The sequence below is a fragment of the Symphodus melops genome (assembly GCF_947650265.1).
Source record: "Symphodus melops genome assembly, chromosome: 1".
Lineage (NCBI taxonomy): Eukaryota > Metazoa > Chordata > Actinopteri > Labriformes > Labridae > Symphodus > Symphodus melops.
In genome coordinates, this window is record NC_136691.1 from 17,041,541 (window position 1) to 17,055,228 (window position 13,688).

At 40.5% G+C, this 13,688-nt stretch overlaps 1 protein-coding gene across 1 annotated transcript; it reads left to right on the forward strand.

Moving 5' to 3' along the window:
• The first annotated feature begins 12,059 nt into the window (after positions 1-12,059).
• On the forward strand, positions 12,060-13,342 carry LOC306837424 (uncharacterized protein). The gene is made up of 4 exons (XM_079365102.1): positions 12,060-12,155; positions 12,227-12,496; positions 12,629-13,200; positions 13,286-13,342. Exons 2-4 carry the CDS (start codon positions 12,274-12,276, stop codon positions 13,295-13,297), a joined length of 807 nt encoding a protein of 268 aa, XP_079221228.1. The 5' UTR covers positions 12,060-12,155; positions 12,227-12,273; the 3' UTR covers positions 13,298-13,342.
• The last annotated feature ends 346 nt before the right edge of the window (positions 13,343-13,688 follow it).

A 13,688-nucleotide genomic window follows, 5' to 3' on the forward strand; every position in this document is an offset into this window, starting at 1 on the left:
TCTCCAATCGCTGGGTGGCAAAAGGCGCTGAGACAGACTCTTGTCTCTCTCACACACAGACACACACAGGCCTGTGTACTTGTATACACACACACTCACAAACACACGGTGGAGCCTCTGGCTGGAGGCGATGGGAAAGCTTATGATATAGGAAAAACATAGTTAATTACATTTGACAGGTATCTATTAAATTGCATTCTTAGACCTTAGAGGCCTTCACACATCTAATGGAAACACTCAAATGCTGCCCATGAATAATAGTGGTTCCCAGCCAAAAGCTCTGGCTTCCTTCCCCTATCGCCAAAATCAGACGTCTGTCAGCGAATAGTCAAATCACAGCTAATCAAACCCACAGAAGTATAAACCAAGGTTTTATACTGTTATTCAAATGTTTTTTAATTAGTTATTCAGGGGGTTCTTTTCACTTTAAAGTGAATAAGCACTTGAATCCCTCTTCCAGAGAAGCACCAGTTGGCCTGTTTATTACAGACAATGGAAGTATGATTGTAATCGTCACCCTAATTTCACAGCTAAACGGAAGATGTATGCATTGCAGATCAACTTGAATCACAAACTGCAGGTGAAATGTCCAGATGTGCAGTGTACACTTGGTCAGACCTGTGGTATAAGCTTTGTCAGTGCATTACAGGGACATCTTTATTATTTTTGATTTTGCCTGTATTTTTCCATATTCTTTCTCTCCATACCTCTTCATCTGATGAGCCCAAAAATCTGTCAGATCCTCTATCTTAGCCTCTTGGCTAACAGAAATGTTTTCTTTAAAAAAATGTATTGTCCCTGTAAAATAAACATGTATAAATAAATAAATATGGTAGTAATAAAAACAGGGGATTGTTGGGGAATTACCTTAACATTTTCAGAACGTCTAGTCATGTTCTTATTGAATTACAAGAATGAGTACTAAGAAAACAATATCTTTTTTATAGTTTTTTTATAGAATAAACAATATATATTATAGCTACTTTAAGGGAAGGCAAGAGAACACCAGTTCTAGCTTAAGCAATACCAAAAAATACATATATATTTCTTCCCAAAATCCCCTTAAATGTCGTTAAAGAGGTTTCATTGTGAGTTACGTTTGATGTGAATGCCTTTCTTAGTGTCTGCAATGTTGCTAAGCTGAGTTCTCCTGCTCATCCAGCCGACATTCACCAAATTTCATTACATGTCAGCAGCTGCAGCCCAGATCTCACTTCACTGCATTTTTTCTGACTACATAATGTACTTTTACACTGCAGGTCACACCTAAAAATTCACACCCTCTCACATACAGATGGGAGAGATTGCTATGTAAGCAGCGGGAGCAACTTGGGGTTAAGGGTCTTGCCCAAGGATACATCGTAAATGTGGTTGCAGGAGCCTGGGATCAAATTCCCAAAGTTTCAGTTAAAAGATGTCAGACCCATATAAAATGCTTTATTTTACATTTCATGCTGAAAATGTTCACATAAATTGACCTTTAGAAGAAAGGAGGATTAAATGTTTTGTCACCTACGCGCACATGTACAGGAAAACTTGCAGTGTGTGTAAATCAGAGAGTTGAACCCTCTGATGAAGGTACCTTTTTAAAATGAGATTGAACAAATTACACAATAAGCAAAGACACATTGGCAATTAGGATTCAAGCCTTCATACTGTACTTCCAAATGCAGGGACAAATACAAGTGTCTGGTGTGACCAGGCTGCAGGCTTAACAGCAAATTGTAGTGAAATGGCATTAGAAATGTTTTGTTTATCATCAGATGATAAGAATAAATTCCGAATTAGCTGGTTGTTTGTACACCTGGACTCTCATTGCCCTAAAGAGACATATGTGGTGCTAAAAGACACAACTGAGCATTTTTTAAGTTCTGTAAAGAAAAGGCCTTATGATTGTAACTTCTCAGCGTATTCATTTAATAATGTGTGTTTTTTGTTGATGAGACTACAAATTTTAATTGTACAATACGTTACAGCTGGTTTTCTCCAAAGTCTCTTCATTTACCACTTGGTCTGTTCTAAATTTTTATGAAACCCTCTCCCTTTTTTTTTTTTTTTTTTACTTCTCCCACACCTCTATCTTCCTCCTCTCCCTCCTCTCATTAGAAGGGCTTGAGGATCACACACAAAGCCACTAAGAGATTATGATGATAGTTTTGAGAGCCTGCCCCCCTTTGTCTCTGTCCACATTCCTTTAAAATGAAAGACGACATCAATTATCTTTGTGTTTGATGCTTCAAGTTTGTTGACATGCACTTTGAAGAACAGGTCCTGTTCCCATGCCTATAGCTATAAGTGCAGGTATTTCTACTGCGGTAATTCACTGTCCACATACAGATAGCTAACAAACTGGGAGTGGCCATCGCTTTTGGAAAGATACATTGATCTGGAGCCAGAATCTGTTGGCATGGAAAGCTGCTCTTCATGTATAGGCTGGCCTTTTCGCAGAACAATTAACAGTCCAGGTTCTTTATGTAAAAGTTATTGTCATGGACAGCTAGTCCGAATTCACTTTAAATGTTACCGCAGGTCAGGGGAATGTGTGGCATTTAAATAGGCGGCAAATCAAGGCAGAGCAATGTGACAGTGACATGTGAGTCTGGGAAGTGCTAATAGTCTTTTTCGAGTTGATTCCATCCGACCTGCTGCCAATGTCAGAATCCAGCTGAATTTGCTCTCCAAGATGTTCTTCTGAGGTGAAAGCCAGCAGCCAGTTGTAGCTCCGCTGGTAGCCGTTTCCGATGCTTTGGTAGCGTAGCATCAAAGTCACGGGGCACACATATATTCTGCAGGATTAGAGTAGCGTAAAAGGACAGCCCCAGCCCATTCACTGTTGGCACGGCCGCCACAGCCTCGGCACAAGTGAGTTTTTAATGCATTCCATTTAACTTTAATTACTCCAATCTCTGCGAGGGCACACAGGAAGAAAAGGCCCGGGCGTTTGTGCCGAGCAGATTACCCCACTGCCCTGCCAAGTCCGCGGCGCGCTGCATCCTAAGATAGAATTCAAATTCAAATGTGGGCTAAAGAAAGTGCAGCTGTCACCCCTCTGGCCTGCGAAGCCCCAACCGGATCAAAGATGAGCTGTCCTCCTCCCCTGCCCGTGTAAAAATGAGCTGTCCTGGCCGTGCCAGTGTCTCGTCCCCCTGGGGCACCTAATCCTCCTCTCCTGACTCCACACTGACAGTCTGAATAAAGGCATTAAACCCCGCAAAATAATTACCAATTAAAACGGATGGAGAAGTCATCAGGTAGTGACTGGGGGGAGAGTAGGCAGAGGCGGCAGAGAGGGATGAAGCTTCGGTGGGTTTTCTCTCCTCCCTGCCAAGAACAACCTGTATTTTCTCTTTATGGGTTATGGTTTTTGCAGTTCTGGATGAGTGAGTGACCTTACACAGTGGTATCAGAGCAGGAACAGACTTCGGAAAGCTTCTAGGATGTCGAAGAAAGTTTGCGTGAGACATCCCAACTGTACGCAAGCCAGGAATGAGAGAAGAAGTTTTTTAAGCCACTGGAATTAAGAGTACTTGTTTTTATCTTGTGTTACTCTGAGATGTAGTCCAAGTATAAACAACAGCGGGCATTTTGTTGTGAAATATTTTGAGGTTTGACATGTTTACAGATGAGGATGATTAAACAGGGCAAAACACTTGATCTTCTAATAAATACGTTTACTGCCCACTTTGCTGTTAAAGAGCAAGTGCGTGTCCGTGTGTCTTCATACCTGTACAACAGCGCTCTTGGGGTTTTTGCAGACTAGCGTGTCATGAGGCCCGGGGCTCTAATCCACCAGCGCCACACTGCCGAATCCAGGTAAAGTGATCCTAAAGCCTTCTTTACCCCTCTCCCTCCTCTGTTCTCCCTGCTCTCCTTTGAGCTCTGTCTATTAGTAGTGACGGAGATCAGACTGGTGAATATCCACTCAAAAGACCAGTCTGGACCAAGACCCACATTTTGACAACTTAATCTCCTCTTTGATGGCAGGCAGAAAAGAAGTAAATTGCCATAACACAAAGGGGTTCTGACTTGACCATATTCTTTTCAAATTCCTCCCCCTGGTGTGGGAGACAACCTTTATTCCTGCCCTTTGCAGCCTAGCATGAATATAAGAAATTCCACTTATTATGTATTTGTAATTGTGTTTTTGTAAAGTCTTCTCCTGCAACTTCTCGTCAAATATACATTTTATTTGTTACCACAAGTCTGTATGGGAAAGATACAGACCAGATGGTCCACCAGGTGGCCACAATTTAACACAAGTCTGTGGTTCTGTTCGTGTTCAAAAAAATCTTTTTATTATATAGCTGACTCATTTGAAAGGCAGCAAAAATGGATGAGACAAGAATATGGTTCTCTGGCATCTCTATCAATGCAAATAACACTCAACAGACGAGAAATAGCTAAAGCAACGTTAAAGATGTTACAGACAATATTTTAGCTTATTAAAAGTAGTAAAATATTATCAATTAAGCTGATTGGCAAATTGAAGCAAAATTCATATAAATCAGTTTTGGTACATTGTCTTGTTTTCTAAGTACAAATTTAGTTCAAAAGTCTAGAAATTTTGGCACGCCCCATATGCAGAGTCTATGGTACCGCGTGTTGTTCCCCACTCTCTCTCAACCTGATTTTCAAATCTATTAACTTTTCTAGTTGTAATGTAAAGGTATAAAAAAAAAGTCAGAAAAAAACAAAACAAAAAAAAGGTCTCACAAAAGTTTTTCAGGGCTTCAAGTGTAAGTAGTGGTTGTCAGATCTATAAAAATAAATTCTGGACACAAGTTCCTTTTCCATGCAGGTCATTGTTAATAGTTAGACTTACTTGAGAAGCGATAATGGCGTTTTAGTTTGGCGATGGGAGCAGGGGATATTTAACTGCAACTGCATACAGATGTCTTTTAATGCTAAATAGTCATCAGATGATAGCCAATGGGATTCAAGTCTGCATTAAAGACATGGTTTGGTTCTTCTGCTCTCCAGATAGATTGTTATCGAGCATGAATCACAGAAATGAAAAATGATTTCTTAACTACAACCAAAAAAAAATAGATGCCCAGAATTGTGTCACTTGTCTACAGAGTCTGTCTTTTTGATGCCAAAACTTAAATTTTGAAAACTTATTTTTACCAGTCTTTTTCTTTACATAAAAATCTATACTTCTACAATTATGATCTCTTTTGAAAGATAAGAACACTTAAAATCCAAACTTTACATACTGCTTATAAAATGCCCACACTATAAATCAACCTTACTTCCAAATACATGTTTATTCCCTCGGTTTCACAACACTGATTGAGCAAGGCGGCTCATTCCTGTATTTGAAGCTAACTGCTCCACAGTCTGTAACTCGCTGTGGTATTCCACTGATGTTGATCACTTTTGACCCGAGGGACGGTTAACATTGCTGATATGACTTGTCTTTTGGTTTCTGTATCCGTGCCAGAATCACCCTGGGCTAAGTACATTGGGTGTGTACACCACTGTGGACGCAGTGCAATGTGTATGATGCATACACGTGTATGTGTGTGAGCAGAGAAGGAGGGAGAAAGGACTTTTTAGTCTATTCTGTGGAACCCATAATTAGACCCTCTACTTCGGCTCCCAGCCAAAACACATATTTGCATTAAGTGAACATACAGTACCTGGAAAACATGTACATTGCATTTACCTTGAGCAGAAATGTAAACACGATCCCATCTGGGTGTTTTCACCTTTCCTCTCTGTTTGTGAACAACCCTGGATTAATTTTAAATCCTCAAATTTTCATCGAGTATCCAACAATTATTGCATTATTGTCAAATTATTACCTTGATTTATGACTTGAGTCTTACTGTTGAGAAGCCAAGTCAGGTTAAAGGTGCAACTTTCGTCCCATTTACTGTGAAGTACAGTCCAGGTATTTCAAGGCTAAATTATATAATATTAGAAGAGACCTCTGTACACATACATCATAGACAGATCTTTTGAAAACTTAAACAGAAGATTGCCAGACTGAAGTTTTGCTAAATAAACTATCTAAGTCCCAATCCTTACAGAATTTAGATAACTGGTGGAGCAGCTTTCGTGCCACGGGCTAGCTGACGTGTGATTAGACGAACATACAGGAAGGCGGAACACGAGAGGTATACGTTTCCTGATATGTAATGATCTCAGGGAGTTGCAACTGTTAATTCAGTTTAATTTAATGTGTAAATTTGCTTACTTGGAAGTGTCAAAATAAATTTTCAACATTGTGATGTCCATGGAAAGCACATTAGAATATTTACCAGACCAAACTTTATCAGTGCTGCTATTGTTGTTGACACGTGTCTCATGCTAAATTAAGGTGAGCGGTAGACTGGCATTGAATAAAAATTAAGCTAACGGCAAATGATTTCACAGGGTAACTTTGATTTCACAGTGTAACTTGTGAAATGTATGTTATCGACTTTTTATCAAACTATTAGTAGATATGGAGTGCCAGCATTACATCTATACATTACTGTGCAACCGTTTCAAACAGGAGCAAAGGCCACTTCTAGTATGGGTCATCCATTACGTTTTAAAAGAAAAGACTCCAATTAAAAATATGCCACTTAAGTACACATGGATTTCAGTGAGCTTGAAAGGGGTTTTGATAGAAGGACTACTTCCTCTGACATGCAAAGGTCAAAGGACGATTTGATCAATTAAAGAGCGCAAGGACTCCAGTTTTCATAGAAAAACTGAAATATAAAAGAAGGAGAAGGCCTTCGGGCCTTGTCAACCATCCTCATTATAAACTCCACTTCAGTCTTAATGCACTTCTTGTCATTAGCCAGGGCATAATATGTCACAATCCTCTTCAAAAGAGTAAGTACACATTGTTCAAATAATTTCCCTGTGAAGGACAAACAACCAGCATGTAAAAAGGCATCATTATTCAGGTGCACTCGACAGTGAGGACTTTCAGGCCTTTCCTTTTCTTTGCCATTGTTGTTGAAGGCCATCTGATGTCAGACTGCCTCTCTGCTAGAGTCAGAATGAAACACGGAGTGATGTGCCAAACTGCAGGATAAGAGCTTGTGTGTGGACTTTCACAGTTTATTCAGAGCTGCTGCCATAATCAACACTTTCATACCAAAAAAATATAGCTCCCTGGTCTGAATGGTCTTATACAGTGCATGTTACCCCAAAAATACACTTTAACAATCCCATCCTTCTGGTTGTCAATCAAAGTGGTGTAGGCCACATTTTCTCTGATATTTTAATTAATATGCATAGTTAATGAGCTCCTTTCTGTCAGACAGCATCAAATGGCAGCTTGCCAAACTAAAAAAAAACCCATGCATGGATGACTGCCATATTGTCATGTGTTTTGTCATTACTCTCGGTTGAAGTCAAGGTTATCAGCACCCAGAGAGGTTAAAAACTGATGACCTCCCCCCACATCAGTGCACAAGCGTTAAGCCTTCAGGAGGGCTTCTGAAATATATTCAAAACAGCACAATAAGTCCAGCTGCCTCAACTTGACGAGATTCATCACCCTTATAGATATACTGCGAACAGTCAGTACCTCTTGTGGGATGTTCAGGAATGTCTGTGGCCTCGAGGGCATTCTGTTTCTCCCTTTAGTGATGTGTAAAAGTTGATACCTCGAAAGAAACAGACAAAAGGAATACACAGACTTGGTTCCAAAAAAAGAATTTGATATTTCAGAAAATACCTTTACTGTTTTTCTTGCCAATAATTGAAAAACTATTTTTAGCATTTATATAAAATACATGATTCAGTCATCAGCTAGTTAGTAGAAAACCTGGAACCAGGTGTGAAGCCTTTTTTCTGACAGTTATAAAATGCCAATCAAAACCTCTGATGGTTTTTGTTTAACTTAATTATCTAATTTCTCCCATCATAGACATGATGTTGACGGGCAGGTCAATGCTCATGGCCAGGAAATAGGTGTGCAAGTAAACACCCAACTTGTTTTCCACATCAGTTTTTGTACACATTAAAGGGAAACGTTTTAAATTGTTTTGGCTATAGATTTTGTTTCCATTTGTCAAAGCAGTCTTCACTGTCCTCACTGAAGCAGCTGTCTCCAACCCATTGCCATGTGAGCAAGTACTTCTTTATCTAAGAAAATGTCGAAGAAAAGCTGAGCCCCTCCAGGGCCCATATGGCATAAAGCGATACTCTTCTGTTAAAGTTCAATCAATTTAATTGGTTTAAATTGATAGCAACCCAACATAATAGACCTATACACACGTGTTCTTGTCAAAATACCTTTTTATAACTACCTGGTAAGTCTGTCATCAAAGTTTGTGTGAATTTAAGAAAAAACGTATTTTGAAAACTTCAGAGCAGAGAAAGCCTCACACCCTCCCTGAGATCTGGGGCTTCCCCAGATCCCAGGGTTGGAATCTATATGCTAAACCAAGCCAAGCGAAGCTATCCGTTAGTCTATGTGGTCAGGGTGGTATCAACTAAACGCTTGAAAAAAAAAACAATATTTATGAATATGAGTTTACCCCCAAAACTGTGTGTTCCTTAACTGGTGCACTAGTCCTTTAAATTCATCTACATACATCCCCATGTTACAGGTAATTTTAATAAGAAAAGCATGTCTACAGCAGAAAGAATATTGTTTATTAGTACCGTAAATTCCGTACTATTGAGCGCACCTGGATATAAGCCGCACCGGCTAAAAATAAGTAAATAAATGTATTTGTACATATATAAGCCGCACTTGATTATAAGCCGCAGGTGTCCACGCTATAACAAGAGGTATTTACACAGACGTAGGCTACCGGTAACATCCGCAAATACTGTAGCGTCCGTACGGACGTTAAAGGAGCGTTCAAATATTAATAACTTAATAACCCGATCACTGTCGGCCGTGACCACGCCGTTTACAGCAGAGAGCAACACATAACTTGCCGTAACAATCCAACTCTCTCCCCCAGCGTTCTCTCATACAGCCACTCAACACCATAGACTGTAAACACGTTCGCGCTGGTGCATTCACTGACTCTCCACATAATCGGAATTATGAACACATTATCAACTACTGACTTTACAACATGAACTGTTACAATACGAAGCCTAGCCGACGGTGTCTGTAACACGGCTGATGAAAAAGATGACCATAATATATTTCACAAGAAAAAGTCCATCCATTCACTGCCTCAGAATGACTTCATTACTCACTTCCTCAGTCTCTGTTGTCGCTGTCAGTGTCATCTTAACGTGCAGCAGCTCTGTTAGCTTCTTTGACAGCCAGGTCGATCGCCTTTAACTTGAAAGCTACATCATATGTATTTCTCCGTGTGTTTTCCATCATGAGGGTGCGTGCATGAAGCGCAAAATGACTGATATTAAGATCCGACGTGACGAAGTCAAATGTTTTTGCGGCAGAAGCTCATTGTCCCCCATAAAAAATCCATGCATTAGCCGCACCGGAGTAGAAGCCGCAGTGCTCGAAGTGTGAGAAAAAAGTAGCGGCTTATAGTCCGGAATTTACGGTAGATATTTTATTTAAACACAACATTTTTCCCGAGCAAGACTATTATTGCTGCTAACAGTTTAAACAACTTAGAGCTTCTACTGATAAAATGTTGCTGAACATTAAAGGCTGCACTGTTGGCTTGATTGGTCAATATGCTGATGCCCCATCAGGAGTCAAAAAGCTGTCTGAGTATTTAAGATTGAACCTCAAAGCCATTCAATATCTATTGCTAATTTTCAAAACGAAAATGGGTGTCGAGTGTGATTTCATTTTAAATACTCAAATTAGAGCAAGATAGCCAGGGCAACTGTGGAGACGTAAAGTTTAATAACCGCACTCTGTCTGCCAAAGCAGGAAAAGCAAGGGTAGAAAAGGACACATTTTTGGCAGCCCTTCGTCAAAAGCATAAAGCAGTAGCCACAAGGGGAGAAGTAAACAGATTAGAAAAGCTATTGACATTTCCACATAGCAAGGAAGGGGTGTCAAATGGCAGCAAGGATGATAAGGTGTACAGGCATTCAGTCCCCCCTCTCATGTTTTATGTATCTGTGATCACAAATGATCGTGAGAGAAATTAATCAATAACAAAGCCGCCGGGATGTGTGGATGACACATGCCACTGCCCACCCCCACCACCACCTTGTGCCGCCCCCCTCCTCCTCTTCTTCCTCCTCCTTCAACACCCCTTTCCACACTCCTCCATTCTCCACCCTCCTTCATTCTCCTCACCCCATCCATTTTGATTCAGGGGCCTGTTGTTCGCCCACGTCTAGGTGAGGGATTTTTACATCCCCGGCGTGCTTGGAGGAACTCCATATGGCCGGGATCAAAGGTGTTGCTGGGTGCATGGTTCTGCTTGGTTGCCAGCCACCGCCGTTAATTAGAAAACAAGATCAGAGGCGGTATTAAAATCCAATTAAGCCCGTATGAACAGATTGCCAAGTGATGTTCACTAATGCATTACTGAGCACCATGCAAATTTTAGTGGCAGCATTTGGCTTTATGTTATGTGTTTGTGTCATTAAGAGTGTGTGTGTGTATTGGGGGAGTACAGCCGAGTGTGTGCGGGAGTGTGTCCATGCACGTGTCACTTGCTGGCTATCCAAGGCTGTGTGACATTGCCTGATCTTTTCTTTGATACACAGCTCTAATCTCATATAAACAATCAGCTCTAAAGCTCTGCAGAGCAACAACACCTCTCTGCACAATAAGATTGGATGATATTGCTTCTTACAATTAAAGCATAATTGAGAACGCTGAATTATTGATCCATCATAATTGAGTTCACTTCATCTGATTTGTATGAGAAACTAATATGATGCACAGAAAAACCAGCAGATTTGGGTAAATTAGCTTTGAGTATTCAGTTTCTTACAAAGATCTATAGCGTTTCCATTCGGTCTCTACTGGCCACTCAAAGACTTAAATTAGAAGAGGGACAGGAGCTTTCCATTAAAATCATTTTAAAATCTGAGATGGCTGTCTGCAGATATAATTAAACCATGTTAAGAAATTGGATGAGGCACATTAAAATGCGTACATAAAATCATTCTGCACAATAAGTGCCAATTTAGTCCATGAGTTTCATTCGCCACAGCAGACAGACAGGGCATCTGTACCAAAGACTGACAAGTGGATGCAGCTGGTGGCCTATGGCCCGAAGCATCCACATTATCACAGACGAGGGCTGTTAATGTTGGGCTGAATGGAGCCCCTTTTGAGATACAAAATAGCATTCTGATTAGAAAGCCAGGAAATACACATCTGAAGTGCCGGAAATTGTCACAATGCAGAGCCACGGCACATTTGGCACAGTCTCAAGCTGTGTATAGAGGAGGAAGATCTTAATGAAGGGATGTGCCGCTATCAAACACTCAGATTTCTCATATAGTTTGCAATTTATCACTTTCGTTAGAATATTTTATTTTTTTAAATTGGGTTTTGTAAAAGTTTTCTTCCTAATATTATAAAGTGATACAATAATGTTGTCCTGTGCGATAAATTATTGATATTGTGATACAGTTTAAAGGTTTTAAGGATATTATATTTGTTGTTCTCTTTGAGCATCTTAATAGGCTGTGCCGATTGTGTTTTATTATTTGTTCTAATCTGTTGAAACTTTGCATGCTTCTTATTTTCTATATAAACAGATCAAGCCTTTATGAAGTACCAATGAAGAATTAGAATAATGATAAACAAAAACATGTACCCATGTGATTTTTACTGTGATTTATTACTGTAAGCATGGGAAGGACACTCTACTTAACAAAAGTAAATGATGTATTTTCTTTTCTTTTTTTTATTTACTTTAAATGCCATCACTGGTTGAGAAAAAAAAAATCACTGGAGTAACAACGAGTAGCAACTCTCACACTCTGTTAAAATGTCAGCATGGTGGATCACCTTCATCAGGATTGATTGCTATCAGCTGTGTGCCGTTTGCTCGTTATGTCCTGATTGGTCAGCGCAGCTCACCTGTGTAATACTTAAACCTTTCTCAGCTTACTGTTGGCATTGGAGCTGCTCATTCACCATGATGGCTTGTTTTGTCACCGCAGGGTAAGCAGTGGTCTGTCTGTGTTGGTCTGTCTAATTTCTGCATAGTCACACTTTTGTCTTTTTTTTATCTAAAGGGCTTTGCTCATTGTTTTGCTGACTGGCTCAAGTTACGGCGTTCCTGTGAAGACGGGTAAAGTATCCCTTTAATCAATATGTTAATGTTTGTGGCCTTAAAACTTACGAGCAGCTCTTTCTTCCTAGGTTATGCTCTTGGCCTAAACCTTCCATCTGCTGGCTTAAATCGGGGAATGCCTTCCTCTGGTTATGTCCCTTCAATGTCTGGTTCTGGGCCTTTCTCAAATCCTGCTCGTGTGCAATCCAGCTCACAAGCTGCCCCAGACGAAGGCTACACTTCTCAATCCAGTGGGCAGAGCCAACCAGCAGCAACTTACAGCTCCAACTCAGCTGCACTTTTACCTCTAGAGACTAGCAGCTCTAATGTGGGTGCTTTTCAAGCAGCCCCTAGCCAAGGTAACTGGTGCTAAGTTGACTTTTTTCTTTTTTTTCTTTTTTTTTAATTTAGGATTTCATCAGTTTTTAAGTTATCATATCGCAAGCTAAATGCTTGACATTGACTTGTAAATCTATTTTTCTTCATCCTAGCCTGGGCTGGTGAAACTCCAGGAAGTCCTAGTGCTCTACTGATGTCCAGCAACCCTGAACCTTTTGCCCCCAGCTATGTTGGCCCACCTGGTTATCAACAGTACCAGGGAGGTGAATTGTCCAAGTATGAAAGCGGCTATGAGCACGGCAACTCTGAATCTGAGACTGAAGAGCAACGCTTCCAGCAGTCTCCACCTGTTGCAGCAATTCAAGCCCTACCTGAGCCCGCTGGTGTTGTTCAGTCCTTTGGCCCTTACATAAGTTGGCCTTATCTTCCTTATCCTTATGACTACATGTTCTTGACCGGCCAGTATCCTCCAGGCACGTTCTCTTACTCAAGCCAAAATTTTGAGCAGGGAGGCAACCACTGGCAAGACAATCACTACCTTAGGTACCCCTCTCCTGCCTACCCTGGTACTCAGAACGCCCCTCAGGTGTCCATGCAGCCCAGCCAACATGTGGTGCAATACACTGGCAGTGCTAACGATCCCTACCAAGGATCTTATGCACAGCCAGGACGGTTTAACCAACAACATCAGGGCAGCTCAACAGGTGGCCATGGAATGAACCAGGTGGGTTTATATCTTCTGGATTTACACTGAATTCTAAAAGTGTGGTTTTTTTTGTCTTTTAACTTCATCTTTCATTACTTTCCAGGGTGGCTCCTAAATCACTTGCTGCACACAGTTTTTCAATAAAGAACTTTTAACTTCATGTTTGCCTCTTATGTTTTGTGCAGTCTTGCCAACATTTGCTCTGTGTTAACTTTATTTCACAGGTGTCAGTATAAGAAGCAATCTTATAAATCTGAAGATGTCTGCCTGTTAAAAGGAAGCGCTTTTTATGTTTTTTTTTGTTGCCGCGCTATGACGGACTAAGCTGGGCTCTTGTAGCCACAAGTAAGGTCCTTACATGCTTTTTGTAAACTCAACAATGAGCATGGTCTGACCTGCCCTTTCGTTAATGTTGACAAACGGTTTCTGTAAAGTCTTGATAACTCCTGTTATGATTTGACTCTATACAAATATTGATTAAATCATAGCGCAGGCATAAAGGATTT

What these genes read in the sequence shown, in the direction of transcription:
- LOC306837424 (XM_079365102.1), top strand. Translation starts at nt 12,274, where the DNA reads ATGCCTTCCTCTGGTTATGTCCCTTCAATGTCTGGTTCTGGGCCTTTC. An exon ending in TCAAGCAGCCCCTAGCCAAG is followed by an intron (nt 12,497 to 12,628) that starts GTAACTGGTGCT and finishes TCTTCATCCTAG; the next exon opens with CCTGGGCTGGTGAAACTCCA.